The 16,856-nt window shown below is 38.6% G+C and overlaps 1 protein-coding gene across 1 annotated transcript in view; it reads right to left on the bottom strand.

The window, feature by feature from the left end:
• Positions 1-480: 480 nt before the first annotated feature.
• The window catches only part of wnt9a (wingless-type MMTV integration site family, member 9A), a 37,847-nt gene continuing 21,471 nt past the window's right edge, over positions 481-16,856 (bottom strand). The window contains exons 2-4 of the mRNA XM_034000772.3: positions 9,733-9,992; positions 7,646-7,908; positions 481-4,761 (exon numbers count right to left, since the gene is read on the bottom strand). Of these exons, the coding sequence (XP_033856663.1) occupies positions 4,285-4,761; positions 7,646-7,908; positions 9,733-9,992 (1,000 nt within the window). The 3' untranslated portion in view covers positions 481-4,284. The remainder of the gene's footprint in view (positions 4,762-7,645; positions 7,909-9,732; positions 9,993-16,856) is intronic.

Genomic DNA, 16,856 nt, shown 5'->3' with positions numbered 1-16,856 from the left:
AACATAGAATCTCTCACTCAGTAGTTCACTCACTCTTGCCTAAAACAAAACAAAACGTTTATATTTATAATATATCTATATTTTTTGTTTTTTTTGTTTCTTATATATTTGTTTTCTTTTTTAGTGTAGTCATATACTCGGTTTTGCATACACAAAATATTTAAGCTCATTCACTCACACATCTGTGTGCTTGTCATACACTTGTGAGTACATTAATAATATTAATTTTAATATTGTTAAGTACAGTAGAAGGCCTAATGGACTATTTGCTTGAGTCAGTTTTTATAATTTTGTTACAAGCCCATCTCCAAGAACATCAATGGGCAAAGTCAACAATTTAAAAGTAAGTTGTCCACCAACTTACAAATGTATTTCAAATCAAGTTTGACACTACATTTTAGACTTTGCATTGTAGCGGTGTAGCCAAAATGGCTATGAATGTCCTAACTAGTCATGGCATGCAAACACGAAATACACACATTTTTGTCATGTCTAAAGATTTAATGTCAGTCTTTCATTGGAACACCTATTCAGCCAGAATAGCAGGGAGAAGTAGCCTCCTGTATGCCCCCATAGAGCGCCACAAGAACTGAACCTGACAACAGCTCCACTGTGTATGCTGGTATATTCTAACCAGTTCCCAACTCTGACCCTCAAGGTCCTTTCCAGTCCAAGACTTTGTTCCAACCAAGTCTTAAATTAGTTAATTACTCTTTACAGGTTCAAATAACTAATTTAGGACCTGGTTGGAATTGATATCTGGGCTGGAATTGATCTTGACCTCAGGAACCTGCTGTTCTTGTCACTAATGGGTAACAGATTTTCAGTTATTAGCGTACAGGGCCACTACCCAAATTCAGCCTGTAAGACACATTATGTAGTCTCCAGTGTCAAATTAGGATCTTCAACATACCATTTGCGGAATACAATTTTATCTACAATAACTGTTAGAGAGGGTTTGATTACAATGTATGGTTTCAAACACCTAAACCAAGAAAACAGATCAACTGAATATTGCTCAGAAAATGTACATACATAGTTTATTTACTTTAATTCGATTGGCTGCCAGTCAGGCTTGATTTAAAGTGAATCGTTAAATATTACTTTTCACTGCAAATGCTGGGTACCCAAATTTCTCTCAATCTGATGTATGAAGTTAATTTAATTGGGCCTCAGATCTCCTTCATGGTAGTTTCATTTTCAGTTTTTTTTTTAAACTGACACACCCAAAAATAATTCTCTATTCCCATCTTTACTTTGGTTTCCCTAAGATAAACCCAGAAAAACAAATCCAAACTGGTATCGAAGTCTTGTTTACAAGAATAGGGAAATGGAATGCAAATAAGATGCACTACATTTGTTATTTATAAGTAGTTCTCTTTAAACTAGGGGGTGATGGTGTCACTCCTGTGGGTTGGCTACACAAGTATAATAGTGCACATTATTTGGAAAAACTATCTACCACCTATGTAATTATTAAAACTATCTGAGATATCAATTGTGGCTACCCAATAATATTTATTTAAAAGGTGGCACCCATGTTTTTTTTAAAGAGTCAAACACCAGGAACAGGATAGCCTTTGAGCCACATTATCACTAAGTCTTGGAATGTATAGCTTTAGGTAAGACTTGCTATGGAACAGGTCTTAACTGGAGTATTCGTTTTTTTAAACATTAGGATAATCAGACTCATGGAACTATGGAATCACCTTACATGTGTGCAACATATACAGATACTATATGTTACTATCATTGACTCCACAAAAATAACAATTGTCCTAAAATAAACCTTAAACAAATTGTATACGTGTATAAATTGACCCTACCCGTTATAATTAAGGACTGGCTTGTCAGAATTGTTCTTGATTTTAGTGGGGTTGCATTGGCATTTTGTTGGTCCTGACAAGGATAGCACAAATACCTGCACACATACTGAAACACACCCAGACACGTGCACAAACTTCAGCACTGTAGTCATGACATAACTTGCTTCAGTCTGCTTGGTTGAATGGCACACATTAAGGATGGAATGAAGGAAAAAACCTGTTTTGGCCCACGGGGAAATGAAAGGCTGGGCTAAAATAGTCAAGAATTCCCCCCAAGAAAAAGAAGCAGACTGATTGTCAAGTGAAAAGGTTAAGATAAAAATAACATGTTTTTAAAAAGTAGTAAATTAGACAGTGATATTTTCATAATGTTCATACAGCTGTTACCTTTTTGTCAAGTGGGTGTTGTCCTGTATATATATATACATACATACATATATATATATATACACACATGCACACACACATTTTCAGTTTTCATTAGTAACATGTTTCCCTTGGTGGCATAATAAAACATCACACCAGACAGGCATATATAAGTCCTATTTCTGGAATCAAACCAAAAACCACCAAGAAATTGCTCATAGTTATCAGGGAAAAATAGAAAACAAACAAAACTAAAAAGCATTTATATACATCATTGGTAGGTAAGCAGGCTGTATACACACCATCAAAATATATTTCTCTGCACTTACTCTTTAGTATATTGGGGTTAAACATACAAAAACTGAAACCAGTATAAAAACAAACAAACATCTTTATAAGTCTCTAATTTTTTCAGGACTGTAAATAAGTCTTTATCCAAATCCAAATTGTATCCATACAGAAAACTTGTTCTTGCTTTGGGGCCCCTCCTAGCAGAGTCATAACAGAGAAAGCATCCATATGGATAACCCATTATGATGTCATGTCATTTTAGCTGCGGCTTTGACGTGGTCATTGAAAGGTGCAAAAGGTGGCACAAACAAAAGAGCATTTCCTTCACAAATTGCATCCCTCAACTTAATTTGCTTTCAGAAAACCAATGTGTCCTCTTCTTGACCTTTTAGGAAAGAAAACTGGCACATTGCAACACTTGGTCAGGTATTCCAAGTGGAACATTATAGCTTATGTGAGTACAATGGAGGGGGGTGGGGGGGTTGGGGGGTGCTACCAGGAATCCCTGGGTTGAAAGTAAAGCAGTCATTCTTTTCCTCCATTTTCTTGGGGGTAATGAAAAACAAAAAGTATGGCACCTTCCCATTATATTGAGAATAACTTTTTTGGAATAGACACATGGGATGGGCAGAAAATGCTGGTTAAAATACTCAGCACCCTTTAGTCAATGACTGCAGTTGTTGACAAATACTGGGTATAAAATCCACTGATGGTCTCCATCATAAGGTATCCTCTTATATCACACTTGTCTTGTACCAGTGGTGCACACAGTAGATTTTCTCAGTCTGTTTGTGCCAGGGAAATACCCTGCTTCTCTCCATTCAAACCCAGTGTTGCTATAGATTAGCATCACACTGTCCAAGCATAGTGGTTAGATTTGGTCCCTGAATATGAGTCGTTGAGTTTAATTACAGTCAAAATAGCTGTAATAATTCACTGGCAAGATGTCAGAATAACTTGGATGATTGTGAATTGTGTTTTTTTTTTCAGACAAAGGGAATTGTCAAATACTGTTTTTTTTCCTGTGAAAAATTTGAAAAAGACTTATGATCCAGGTTAAGCAAGCTACAAACGAACATACAATACACTGTACTTCTTAGTTCCAAAAGCTATTTCCACAGAAAGAAAGCGAGATCGACTTTATTTCTACAAGGCCTTGTCAATGTAAATTTTAATTGAAAACCCCACAATACTCCAGTATCATGTGTGGCTAGTGGTTTTTAGACATCAAAAGTGGTAAAACAAACAAACAAACAAAACAAAACATCCATACCCTGTTACATCACACAGTCTATGTCTTAATTTATCCAGATCCCATTCAGTAAGTCATGGCCCTTTTTTTCTGTTAGCTGTGCATTCCAGTCAAACCTGCTTCCACCAAAGCTATGGTTTAGGTGCGGGGGTTGAATCCTTGACCATTCAACACAAACCATGTTCAGTCAACCTGCATGTCTTGTTGGTCTATTGATGGATCCAGCTGAATGGCTTTTGAGAAAAAGACCAAATCTTTTGAGGATTCCTCATTACAGGTCCTGACCTGAACCTTCTTGTTATGGTAGGGGATTCTTCTTGGGGTTGCACTGGACCCAACCCTGGGAGAAGCTTCATACAACAGCTCATTGGAACCACTCAAAGTGCATACATCGTCATCATCAACATCATAATGAAAGTTCCTTGATGTCCCTCAGACTCTGTTTTCATCTCTGTATGTAGATCATTTTCAATTTAAGGACAATAAATTTCCCATACAGAATATGGGCCTCTTTTCCCCCCATTTGGACCCCAAAGGGGGTTGATTATGTTAATCCTTGCAGGTATAAACCTCCTCTCTCTGTGTACACTGCTTGCACTCCACATAGCAGCACCAGCGCACCTGGCACTGGCAGGGTCTGGTCACCACCCGGCTTTGAGTGTTGTGACCTCGGCCGCAGCAGATGCTTTCGCAGTTCTTATCCTTGTAGCACTTCCTCGCTGAGGTCCCGGGTGAATACTTGCTCATCCGGCAGAAACTTGGCGAGTCGTCGATGTGAATAAGATCGGTGGTCCTGGGGATCTGGTCGCTGGGGCCAGGCGGGGGCTGCATCCTGACATGGGAGATGTCTCCTTCCCCTGTCGCCTCATTGGTGGTGCTGCCCACCTTGAGTGAGGTCTCATACCTCTGCTTCAGCTGCTTGCCAATCTCGTGGAAAGGGGAGAGCTGTCGCCAGCAAGTCTGGACCGTGCAGGAGCCAGATACTCCATGGCACTTGCACGTTGTCTCCACTCCTGCCTTGATCACCTGTGGGAGATAAAATAAACCATGTTAAACAGCTGTCATCCTTACCTATTCTTAACCAGATGACTATAACAACTAGGACTAGAGAAACCATGTTTTTTCCCTATAGCCGCTGCCACTCAATTTCCATTGCTTGCTTTCATGGAATGGCTTAAGTACTGCAGATCTAACATTTCAGCAATTCTTGCCCCATCAGAACTGAATACGAACCAATTAAAAAAAAAAATTGAAACATATTAATATTGCACGTAAAACTTACAACACTACAGTTCAAACAGATGAAGCCTGAGGAAATAATGATCTAATGCATTGATCATTTTAAATCAGTAATAAAAGAACAGCAAAAAAATAAAAGGCCCTCCAAACCAAGCCATGCCAAAGAATCCTATTTCAGATTAAAGTTCCCTTTGGAAGTAGTTTGAAAGTCAAGTTTAATTATATTGTGCCGAAGAACCTGACAGAACTTGATTAAACCATTGCTTATTTCTAACCAAATGGAACTAATTCAGAACTTTAATATTGTGCTCTTTAATTAATGGATCACAAAAAAAGAGTGGGGAGAGAAGGAGGGTAGGTTGGGGAATGGATTTACGATTTAATCATAATTCTGTAATTTTCATTTTATTAGAAGAATTAGGGGGCTTGATTGAGCTGACTGTGCCCTAATACAAATTGCATGAAAGAAAGAGAGTTTCCTTGGGAGGGGAGGGGAAATTGCTTTTTTAATAAACGTCCCATTGAGCTGGTCCTGGTGGATAATGGAAGGCCTGCAGAGATTCTTGTTTTAATTACTGAGTCCATGCCCTGGCCAAGCTGGGCCTTTCTATGCCAAGTCTGATTGAAAACATGCATAGAGACCAAACAAGGGTGGATCTCAAGACCTCTGTTCAACTGCAGGCCACACTGATATTTCCTGGCCAAAATTGGATCTGGCCAGAAGTGACATTGGATTCAGCCTAATTGTTAAATGTATACATATCTTCTGACAATTTAAATGAAGATTGACAACATTAGCATTTTTTTATTTTAAATATTGTACATAAACCCCACAAGTGATTGTATTAGCCCAATGGAATATTTCAGAATTTTTCCAAAGTAGGATTTCTTTTTGGCGGATTAACACATTTCTCACTTCACTCTGTACTCATGATTTGAATGTGCCACCTGTGAATACCTATGCATATCAAAGGGCAATACAAGCATTACTACTAAATATAGCATACTATATTGAAACAAAATAGATTTGTATACAGATATAAACAGACAAAAGACTTTATTTTTTGCTCCAATGGGACCTAACCATGTCTGATTAACATTTCAGCAGTGTTGCTCTCTATGATTTACATGTGTATTAAAATGAAGATGTCGAAAATATGAGAAAATATAAGTAAAATAACTCAATGCCAGACCTGAAGTTTACATTGGCTCCAATTATATGATATCCAGCTGTTTCACACACATTCCCTCATACACACACACACACACACACACACACACACACACACACACACACAATCACACTGACAACCAATGTCCATTGCCGCAGTAAACATGGACTTTTTTTAATTACAGCTCTCTTGCACGTGCCATAGACAGACTTCAATCAGATCTTGTCACATTGAAGAAGCATAGGATTTCACCTCTGCTTCTCCAGTATCATTTTATGGGACAGATCTCAGTGAAAAGGAAACAGTAAAAATGAAAATGCACATCTCTGACCCTAGCCCCTACATTGTATGTCCAAATGCTATCAAGTATGTAAAACACAAAACATGCACACAAATACACACAAACACTACCTACACTACACTCTTACTTAACATCTAACGACACTTCAGTGTACAAAGTCAAATTCACCTACCCATTAGACAGGCAGCCAACCTAACCCAAAGTATTGATTTTAAACATGTTTAGACCGTGCAACCACAAACTCGGACTTTTCTTTTTAAAGACAGCTAAAGCAACCACTAAGATAATGCATATACTGTCAGGTTATTAAGTGTTAATTATAAGATACTTATACTTATAATAGAATTCATAAAAAAAAAAAAAAAAAAAACATACAAATCACTTGAAAACATATGGTTTACATTGCCTGCTTTCAAACTGTAGTCGTTTCCATGAGAACCCGCCAGAAACAAGGAGGGAAAGGCTCTCCCTGGACGAGTAAACCTGTCAACAGCTTCCCTGGCCAAGCAGGATGCTTCTCCACAGCGTCTTAAGGGTTAAATATTTCCTGTCATTGTTTAACTAATGACACACATTGGGAGTGGAATTATTAAGACAAAAAAAAAGTTCTGCCTTAGCATCTGCTCCAGTGATTTTTTTCCTTATATTTTGTCACTCTTTTTTAGTTTTAAAAAAGCAATTACAACATCTTTAATGAGCAAAAATGAGGACTGCACTGGAGCTCTCACACAGACAGAACTGAGCACTTATAGTATACAATGAAATGTGTTGAGAACTAGCAGCAATTATTATCAGTATCAGGATGTCTGTTTTCAGGTTCTAGATCAAAATGCATTCCATATTTTCCTATTTGAAATAAATATTTACTATCAGACCATGATACTTATGATTTACTGGTCCTAAAATATTATGTCCTGGAAGTGTAAGGAAACTGAGACTAACACTAACCTAAACGTATGATATGTAAGGCTTTTAAGACAGTTTACATACTTCTTATTGTGAAAAGTAATATCGCCAATAGCACCCTTGATTTTTTATTTTTTTATCTTTTTTATTGTTCTTGACTTGTTTTTCAGTTCGGTCAAAAGTGCAAAAGACCTTCAGCAAAATGGGGACCTATTATAATGGTGTTAAGGCCAATAACATGTAAGTAAGGTAAATTAGGTTACGACTCCTAAGTTATTACAAAACTAATCACCTTCATGCCGACGTTGGTGTTGTGCAAGTCAACTCGGGCCCGGAGATCCTTGTTGGATTTCTTGCCCAGGAACTCCTTGACAAACTTGTTACTGTACTTGAGGTTGTCCCCGCAGCCTCCCCACTGCCAGGCCTTCCTGTTCTCCAGGTCTGGTGCCTCATCACAGGTGCAGCGCTCCATGCGGCCCGCACTGCAGGCCTTGGCCATGGCGTGAGTCAGCCCTGCTGACGAGATGGCGTATAGAAACGCAGTCTCCTTGAATCCTGTACACAGGGAAGGAAACTTCATAAGCAAGGCATTGCATCACAATTTGCTGTCTATTTTAAACCTACTTGCTGCAGATGACTGTTTCTTTATAGTCCCAAAAGTCCAGATAACACATGGTTTCATTTTCTACAACCAGTAACTTAAACCTTACTAAAACAAAGTCTAATCTCAAAATTAAACATTTGTATTTGTGTTATCAGCTAATAAAATTGAGACAAAAGCAGTATTAAAAAAGAAATGACTGTGTTTTACCTTTTGGTTTTGACAAGCAAATGCAATATTACCCATAGTAACTTTTGGATAGTGTAAAATGTACTGCCTGAGCTTTCTGTAGGTAGAAAAAGTGTTCTTGGAAAACTGAAAGATTTTAACTATTTAGAATTTTTTTTTACATATACTGATGTACAAAAGAAATGCAACACTCATGTCTAATGGATTTAATCAAATATTTTAAACATAGATATCAAACAGAATCACAGAAAATGCAAACAAAAAAGCAGAATCATGAATCGTATCATGAATCAAAGAATCATAATACGTTTTTAGTATGAAACGTGACATGGTGTCAAAATGAAAACATTACAAAGTTAGTATCGGGTATGACCTCCCTGAGCATTAACACAATCCTGGCAGCATTGACGCATAGACCTAATCAGCTTCTGGATAGACTGCTGTGGGATGTTCCGCCACTCTTCCTGTGCAGGTGCAGCCAGCTGGCGAAGGTTGGCTGGTCGCGGTTGTCTCCTGTGGATGGCACTGGCGATTTGGTCCCACATATGTTCTGTTGGACTCAGGTCAGGAGAAAAAGCTGGCCATGGCAAGACCTCCACATTGTTTTCTTGAAGTCGTGCAATTGTAATCCTAGCACTGTGTGGTCTTGCATTGTCCTGCTGGAAAATCGACACTTTCAGATTGGCTTGCAGGAACGGAAAAAACTGTTGCCTCAAGGACTTTGTCAATGTATTGCTGAGCAGTAAGGTTGCCCTCAATCTGCACTAAAGACGTTCTTGTATTAAAGGAGATTTCTCGCCACATCATCACACTTCCACCACCCCACCGGTTGGCTTGAACAACGTAACAGTCAGCATAACGCTCTCCACAACGTCTCCACACATGTGGTCTTCCATCAGGTCTGTCAAGGGCAAAACGGCATTCACTGGTGAATAAAACACTCCACCACTCTCTCTGCCGCCACCTCAGATGTTTTCTGGCCAACAGAAGACAACCATTTCATCTCTCACCTGTCAACATGTTACCGCTGAACGGCCTCCAAGCATGCAAATCATTTTAATGCAGTCGGCGAGCTACAGTTATTCTGCTGATGTGCAGGTTATTTCTTCCTGGAATTTCTCATGCTGTAGCCACTGCAGTCTGAAAACAATTATGCAGATGCATCAGTCAGATGTGATGGTCCTGAGCCTGTGTGGTGACCCTCTGCTTTCCAGGACGTGGCCTGTCCCTCACAGAGCTGGTTTCCTGGTTTCTCTGGACTAGTCTGCTGATTGCTGAAGAAGAACATCTCATTCTCAGGGTAACTTCTCTTACAGAGAGGCCACCTTCAATCATGCCGATAGCAACCAGACGATCTTCAGTACTCAAGCATGACATGGTCATATCGTTCGCTGTTCTGCGTTAATTAAAATCATGTCTTTTCGAATTCCTATTTATACAGATTCTTAATCAACTCATTTTGGCAATTTTAACTCAACTCAAATACCAAACACTGAGCATGTGGTGTTTTTTATGAAATCACATGACTTGAGCTCAGTATTTTGTTATCCCAAGGAACAATAGAAGTTTTAAATTCATCTTCAACAAACCTCTTTTGAGCAGACTGGCACGGTAGCGTCCCTCCAGGGTGCAGTTCCACCTCTCGAACCTGAACTGGTACTGACACTCGAGCGCGCTCATGCTGATGGCCTCCATCAGGGTCTCCGCCACACCAGGGTCTCGCCTGCACATCCTCCGTTGCTTCTTTTCCAGTTTCAGCCGGTCACACAGTTTGTAGTGGGCTTTGCCTGCTGTGTCCTCGGGCTCGGTGTTCAGGGGGAGGATGGACAGGGGTTCATTACCTGTCAGCCTGACACCAACAAGAAGACAAAGAGAAAGAAATACATGATCACAGGGCAAAAAGAACTAGACATTATTATTGTTTACAATTGATGATGTTGTAGACATATTGTATTAGACATTGCTTTCTTCAAGACAAAACAATGTAGAACTTGCATGTCTTTATCAGTGCCTTCCATAAATACTTATATCAGAAGACAGAGCAATATATTGACCTTGGACAGTGCAGTAGCAGACAGAAAACCAGACAAAGATAAGAGATTTGATTTATCCAGGAATAAGACTGGCATTTGTTTATTACTAATAATCATTTAGAAAGTCTGTGGCAGGGACAGAATGAATCTAAACTGTAAATCTCCCACCCGACCAGAGAAGGCGCTGCATAAGGGGAACAATACACTCATCACAGGATGTGCTGAACTTCAACCCCGGAGTGAACCAGAAGTCGGCCATCTTGGTGAGGTGCGAAGCTGTAGTACAGCTGAATCCCATCAGCACTGTTGTATTCGCTGATTGGATAGAACGTGGCAACGTGCTGATTGTGTGGGTGGGATTTTGGTGTATATTAGAGGTGCAGCAACAGAGACTCTCCCCTTACTGTTGGAACTTGTGTTAGGTCAGACAGTGGCGTGTTTTGTTTTGTTTGTTGCAGGATATTAGCGCAGCCAGAGGAGGAGGGGACTGGAGCTGAGACTTACACTCAGCACTTGCACCAACACCCCTTCCAGCATGCCATGAACTTGCACAGCACAGCAATTGGGACATGCAGCACTCACCGTTGGATTTGCACCTTTGTCACCATTGTTGTTGGAACTGTATTACACTGTTGTCACTTTATTTGTGTGTGTGTGTGTGTGTGACGTCACTTCACCCTTACCACTCACCATCCATGACAAAGTCCATAAACTATAAACTAACAATTAGTAGATGACTAGTCTGTATTATTTCTCTCTGGTTTGTTTTTGTATTTTGTTGCAATTTCATGCTGACTCAATTGCATCCCATATATTATTTCCCAACCTAGATTTGTTTCACTACAAGATTTTTCTAAATGCTCTATACTCCACCACAGTAGCACATGTGTACAATGGAAAGTAATGATTACGGTGTCACTATCATTGCTGATGAGTCTCTTAAGAATAACCTGTAATACAATTTTATATGTAGTAATATTTGAATAGCATTGTTTATGTCTGTATTGATAAATAAACAGATCATTTTTCACTGAACAATACAGCTATAACAGAAATAATCTATCCAGGAAGATAAAAAGTACTTTCAGTGCAAATTTTAATCAGGTAATCGATGTGCATGTAATATTTCAAGGAAGTATTAAAATAAAAAGCTATTTTGTATATATTGCAAAACTTTTTTTTTTAACATGTCCAAGCTTTCCTTATTTTAAAGCATTAAAGTAAGGCATTAAAAAACCATTACCAGTGCCAATCAACATGCTGTTTTTTTTCTGAAAAGAACTTGACCTTAGTCTTTTAAACATTAAAAAATATGTTTGGCAATAAAGCACCTCTGGAGAATATTACATTTAAAAAAAAAATCAGGATTTCACTGATGTTGGACACCAGGCCTACAGTGTAGTACACCGCAATATCATATGCACACAGAATAACCTGAAAGGAAAAAAAAGAAAGAGACCAAACACAGACAGAACAAAGCAAAGAAATACAGTAGATGCGCTCTATAGCCTGGACGTCGCCGGTTCGAGTCGAGGCTATTCCACAGCCGACTGTGGACGGGAGCTCCCAGGGGGCGGCGCTCAATTGGCCGAGCGTTGCCCGGGGGGAGGGAGGGTTAGGTCGGCCAGGGTGTCCTCGGCTCACCGCGCACCAGCGACCCCTGTAGTCTGGCCGGGCGCCTGCGGGCTTGCCTGTAAGCTGCCCAGAGCTGCGTTGTCCTCCGACGCTGTAGCTCTGAGGCGGCTGCACGGTGAGTCTGCAGAGTGTAAAGATGCGGGTGGCTGACGGCACACGCTTCGGAGGACAGCGTGTGTTCATCTTCGCCCCTCCCGAGTCAGCGCAGGGGTGGTAGCGGTGAGCTGAGCCTAAAAATAATTGGGCATTTCAAATTGGGGAGAAAATAATAAAAACCAATTGGCAACGACTAAATTAAAAAAAAAAAAAAAAAAAAAGAAAAACAGCTGCTGTCAAAACAAAAAACTCATGTCTGCAAACTGGTGCAAGGATTTCGCGAACAAAGGAATGTGGAGTTGTTTTTTGAGAGGATAGTTTACATTTACATTCCCTTATTTTTGTACCTTAGCTTCACCTTGACTTGTAATTTTGAAGAATAGCTAAACCCTCAATACAGTACAGTATGTCATCCAAATACTGTTAAATGGTATGTGTTCAGGTCTCTGCACATTAACGAGGAGAGCAGTTGAAAACTGAAACTTGAGACTCCAGTGTTGGTGAAGCTGACCCCAGAGCAGGGCCCCAATGGAAGGTGTACTCGGCCAACTCCTTTTAAGATATTAAAGACTTAAATAGAGAGAAGTTCTTCCCCATATACGTAACCTGAACATAAACCAAACCAAGCACAGAACTTGCCTAAATATTCTCACTGAATGTGTTTCTGTTAATACTACAATAGCTTATCCTCTGTACCAAAAGACAATTTATTTATCTAAAATGTGGATTTTTGTCATAAGTTCATGATTACTAAACAGTCAATGTACATTATATTGTAAAAGCCAATAAAAACAGTTAGGTAACTGGAAACATTTGTTCAATATTACATGAAGCAGGAATCACCTGCTAAATAATTGGCAGTTAAGAGTGCTGAAGGCAAGGGCCCTCAATGGCGACAAATTTAATTTTGCCATGCCTTTTTCATGCCTCTGCTATTACTTACTCCATGCTGTATAATGTTTTCTGTGCTATACCCTGTTTTCACTTTACTACACTCATGCTTTTCCCTTGCTGTCCTTTTGAATAGGATATTAAATCAGTCTTGGCTACTCTATGAACGTTAAAGAGTAAGTAGTTTCATAGTCTGAACTCATAGGCAAAGCACCTTGTTTTAGTAATTGCAGTCAAAAACAGAAAAAAGAAGGGGTGTTGACCTCCTGAGGTCAATGGTAAATTCAGGTCAATAAAATTCTGGCCTGGCTAAATTCTTCCATAGTCTAATTCCAAAACCAAGGCTTCAATTCTCCAGAGATCATGGAGTATACAACTGGCAATAAAACGTTACCTTTGCTGCATCCTGCACATACATTTTTAAACAGAATCTTCAATGTTTTGATATTTTTATTAAAATCAGCATGGACAGTGCTCCCAGACTCATTCCATGGCCTAGCATCTGCGCTGGCTTGTATTAACTGGAAGATTTTGTAGTCAAGCACTCTGCCTGTGAATAGTGTGGATGTTTCTGTGTGTTTTGGTGGTGGTTGGCAGGATGGGGTTAATTCCTACAACTGAGATCCAATAAGCCATGCAACACATTCATCTAGGATTTTTATTTTTTATCCAATTAATCATGCAAAACAAGCAGAAACGGCAGGGGAGGAAGAACCACTTCAACAGTATAGATTGGTAAACACGTATAGCTGTTTCCCAGTATACATGCATGTACCTGCAGACTATCTAAGGGTAAAATCCTGGGGTTGTGTAATTACTGTAAACTGTAAACTAAACTGTGACTTTCAAATGTTTAGACCCTAAGCTGTACTGGGAAAAGTCAACCTATTGCATCCCCTAGCAACAGACCCACCATAATGTAAAACTGTAACCTAATTGTAAACCTTCCAGTACCTATGCAAGTCAATTGCCACAAACCACTGGTTGAAGGTCAGTTGTATACGTAAGAGTTTAATGTTTCCTTAGTCTTCATTGAAATGTATGTACACCCACCCCTTGTTAGATCGGTTGGATATACCAGAAGTCCTGGAGTTGGCTCCCCATTTTTACAGTCTAACTGTGCATGCCTTGGCTGCAACATACATAGGCAAATTCACTTAGCATTACTATTTGTTTTATTTCATACTGCATATCACAAACAAAAATATACAAAACAATTAAAAACAAAGCATTAATATTGTACTGTTATCATATACACAGGCATTGCACAATAACACAAAGCAAATTAAATACAGTATCTACTTGCTGAAGCGTTTTTTATTTTAACCAACAAGGTGTTCACTTGTGACAGCAATACACTAGCAAAAGTCACAGGGCAGTGATGTCAGCTCCCTAGCAACAAACCTTCTATGTTGGGAATGGATTCTATGTTGAAAAAGGAGAGGAAGACTCATGAAATTAATTGGAGACTTGAGTTGATGAGAAGCAATTACCCTCCGCAGTACAAATTAAAGTGGTGTGCTGCTTTTTATATGAAACATGAGAAAAAGCGGGTTGCGTAGATGATTTATATTGGACCCTGACACCCCTGATAAAACGAGTGGGTGGTGTACTTGCCAAAAAAAGCTCACTAGGTAGACTCTAGCATGTGATCTTCCTCACTTAACAATTCTTGCTACAGGCTATTCAAACACTTGATAACTGTCAATGTAAAGTCACCTTCAGTGTCATGGCCACCCCTATATTTAGAATTAAGACCACCATATTTAGTATTAAGTCCATCACCATCACACCTTGATATGTAATGGAACTCATTTACACATTTAAGCTCAACAATTTCCTTTTTTAGAAATAAAAACTAAACAGTAACTTTGTAACAGGCAAATTAAAAAAAATATCTTAACCAATATTTGGTCCAGTTTGTGCATACAGTATTATGAAGCCAAAGGAGACTCCAGCTAATACAAACTCAATTAACATTGTCTTCAGTGTATGTAGTTTATAAGTGTAGTGTAAGTTTGTTTTGTCAATAACATTTTTTCAAAGCTTTTATATTATTAGTATTCTGTCCCTTGTTCCTATGGTTGTCAGACTGTGTAGTGAAGCTGCTAAGGTGTGAATCAAACATAACACAAGCAGCAATATCACATATGATAACCATAAGAATTACATAAGGTTCTATCTCAGAAATAAACATGCATGGTATATTGAATTATTTGTTCCTTTTATTTACCAGTAGGCTTTAGAAGCATAGAATAAGAGCCAGACAATTTGGCATGAGACTCATCCTGGTTCAAATACTACACACATTCATTCTCAGTAGTTACTCTTGGTCGTTAACTCCCTCCTGATAGTTCCCTCCTTTACTCGCTCAACCCCTTTCATCCCCCTGTGAAACGAGTGCCTCGCCCTCTCTTTCCTGTAACTAGCTTTCTTTGAAGAGAGCAATAGCGCCAACATATTGACTACATACCATTTATTAAAGCCCGATTTTAACAGGACAAAAACTCACCACATAAAACAACCTCCTCCGATTGCCACTAAAGCAGAGGATATCTGGTGAATTTCAAGTGTTGCAAGTAACTGTTAACTATGAACCAGAATGTTTATTAGCAATTAAACTGCCTTGCGCTTGTTCGGTATAGTTAGGCAGCATACCTTCCCCAAAAGAGCACCAAGCCACGGCAACCATGTCCGCTTACCTTTTAATTTGCTTTCCACAGTGTTCGACCCCCGGAATACTTGTCAGTTTTAAAGAAATGCTCATTGTCTTTGTCTGTGGTGAGTAAGTCCTGTGCAAATCACATTTTAAACAAGGTCTGCCATATGTAAAACTGTGAAGTGAGATTGTGTGTGTGAGGAACAGTGTTACCACAGATAATCATTTGAATGAATCAATTAATATTTTCTTGACTTGACTTGAATTTTTGTCTGAAAGATCACACATATTTCACAAGGCATTCCACATAAAACAGCATGAAAAATGTATTTACAATCTTGCTTTTTACAATCTTGCTTCTGTTATTGAAGATGTTCTATTAAAGTCATTAAATGAGCAACATCGTATTTTTTTAATTAAACCATCTCAAAAAAACTTAAATTGCATTATTGGGTTTTTAAAAGGACTACCAGAGAAATCACATATGTCAATTATCTAAATAACTGATACTTAAACCTATAATCGTTGTGTCTAATTGTATAACAACATTTCTGTTTAGAACTACTGTCTAACCATTGGAGTCAAGTTCTCTCTCTGTAAATCATAACCAACTGCATTGATACAGTCTGCCAAGCATTACTACTTCATGGGACTGTCTTTTAAATATATCAGAACAGGCTGGTATTCACAGAATATAGTAAACAATGGAGGAATAAGGAAAATCAAAAGCTAAATGAAGCAATACACAACATGGTTAATCGTATGTGCTTTACAATGTCATTCTTAAAATAAGTGCACCCTGTTACTTTTATCTTGTATCCTAATAGTTACAACCACATATTTTGAAAATAAACATTAAACTATATAACACAGATAGAATTGAGGTACAAGAAACATAATCTTAATCTACCAGCCTTGAAAGTTAAAATGTTCTTTTTCTAAAAAAGAATAAATAAATAAAAGTGTTATTTTTGAAAAAAGTACACTCTATAATTATGTAACCATAATCACAGTTAGTAATATAGAGTTGGGTTTTATGTTAATTATACTATTTAGAGTGTGTAATCCAGGTCTTTTTACTGTATATGTGACTTCAACATGGGGTTTCTAATTTTGGGTGAACTGATGAAAAACAATATTACATTCACAAGGAATCAGTCGTTTTGTAATACTGTAGATTATTTTTAATCCTAAATTATGTTGCTTATTAGAACATAGTAATTAGAATCCACCCCATTTGGGTGAACAACACAGAGGGATAGCAAACATACATAAAGGGCACAGTTAATAAGGAGGGTGTGTGGTCCAGTGGTTAAAGAAAAGGGCTTGTAACCAGGATGACCCTGGTTCAAATCCCAGCTCGCTCACGGAGTGACCCTGAGCAAGTCACTTAACCTCC

Source organism: Acipenser ruthenus, chromosome 4, assembly GCF_902713425.1.
Source record: "Acipenser ruthenus chromosome 4, fAciRut3.2 maternal haplotype, whole genome shotgun sequence".
In the NCBI taxonomy this organism is placed as follows: domain Eukaryota; kingdom Metazoa; phylum Chordata; class Actinopteri; order Acipenseriformes; family Acipenseridae; genus Acipenser; species Acipenser ruthenus.
The sequence above is the reverse complement of the archived record's forward strand: the minus strand, read 5'-3'. Positions and strand labels throughout refer to the sequence as shown.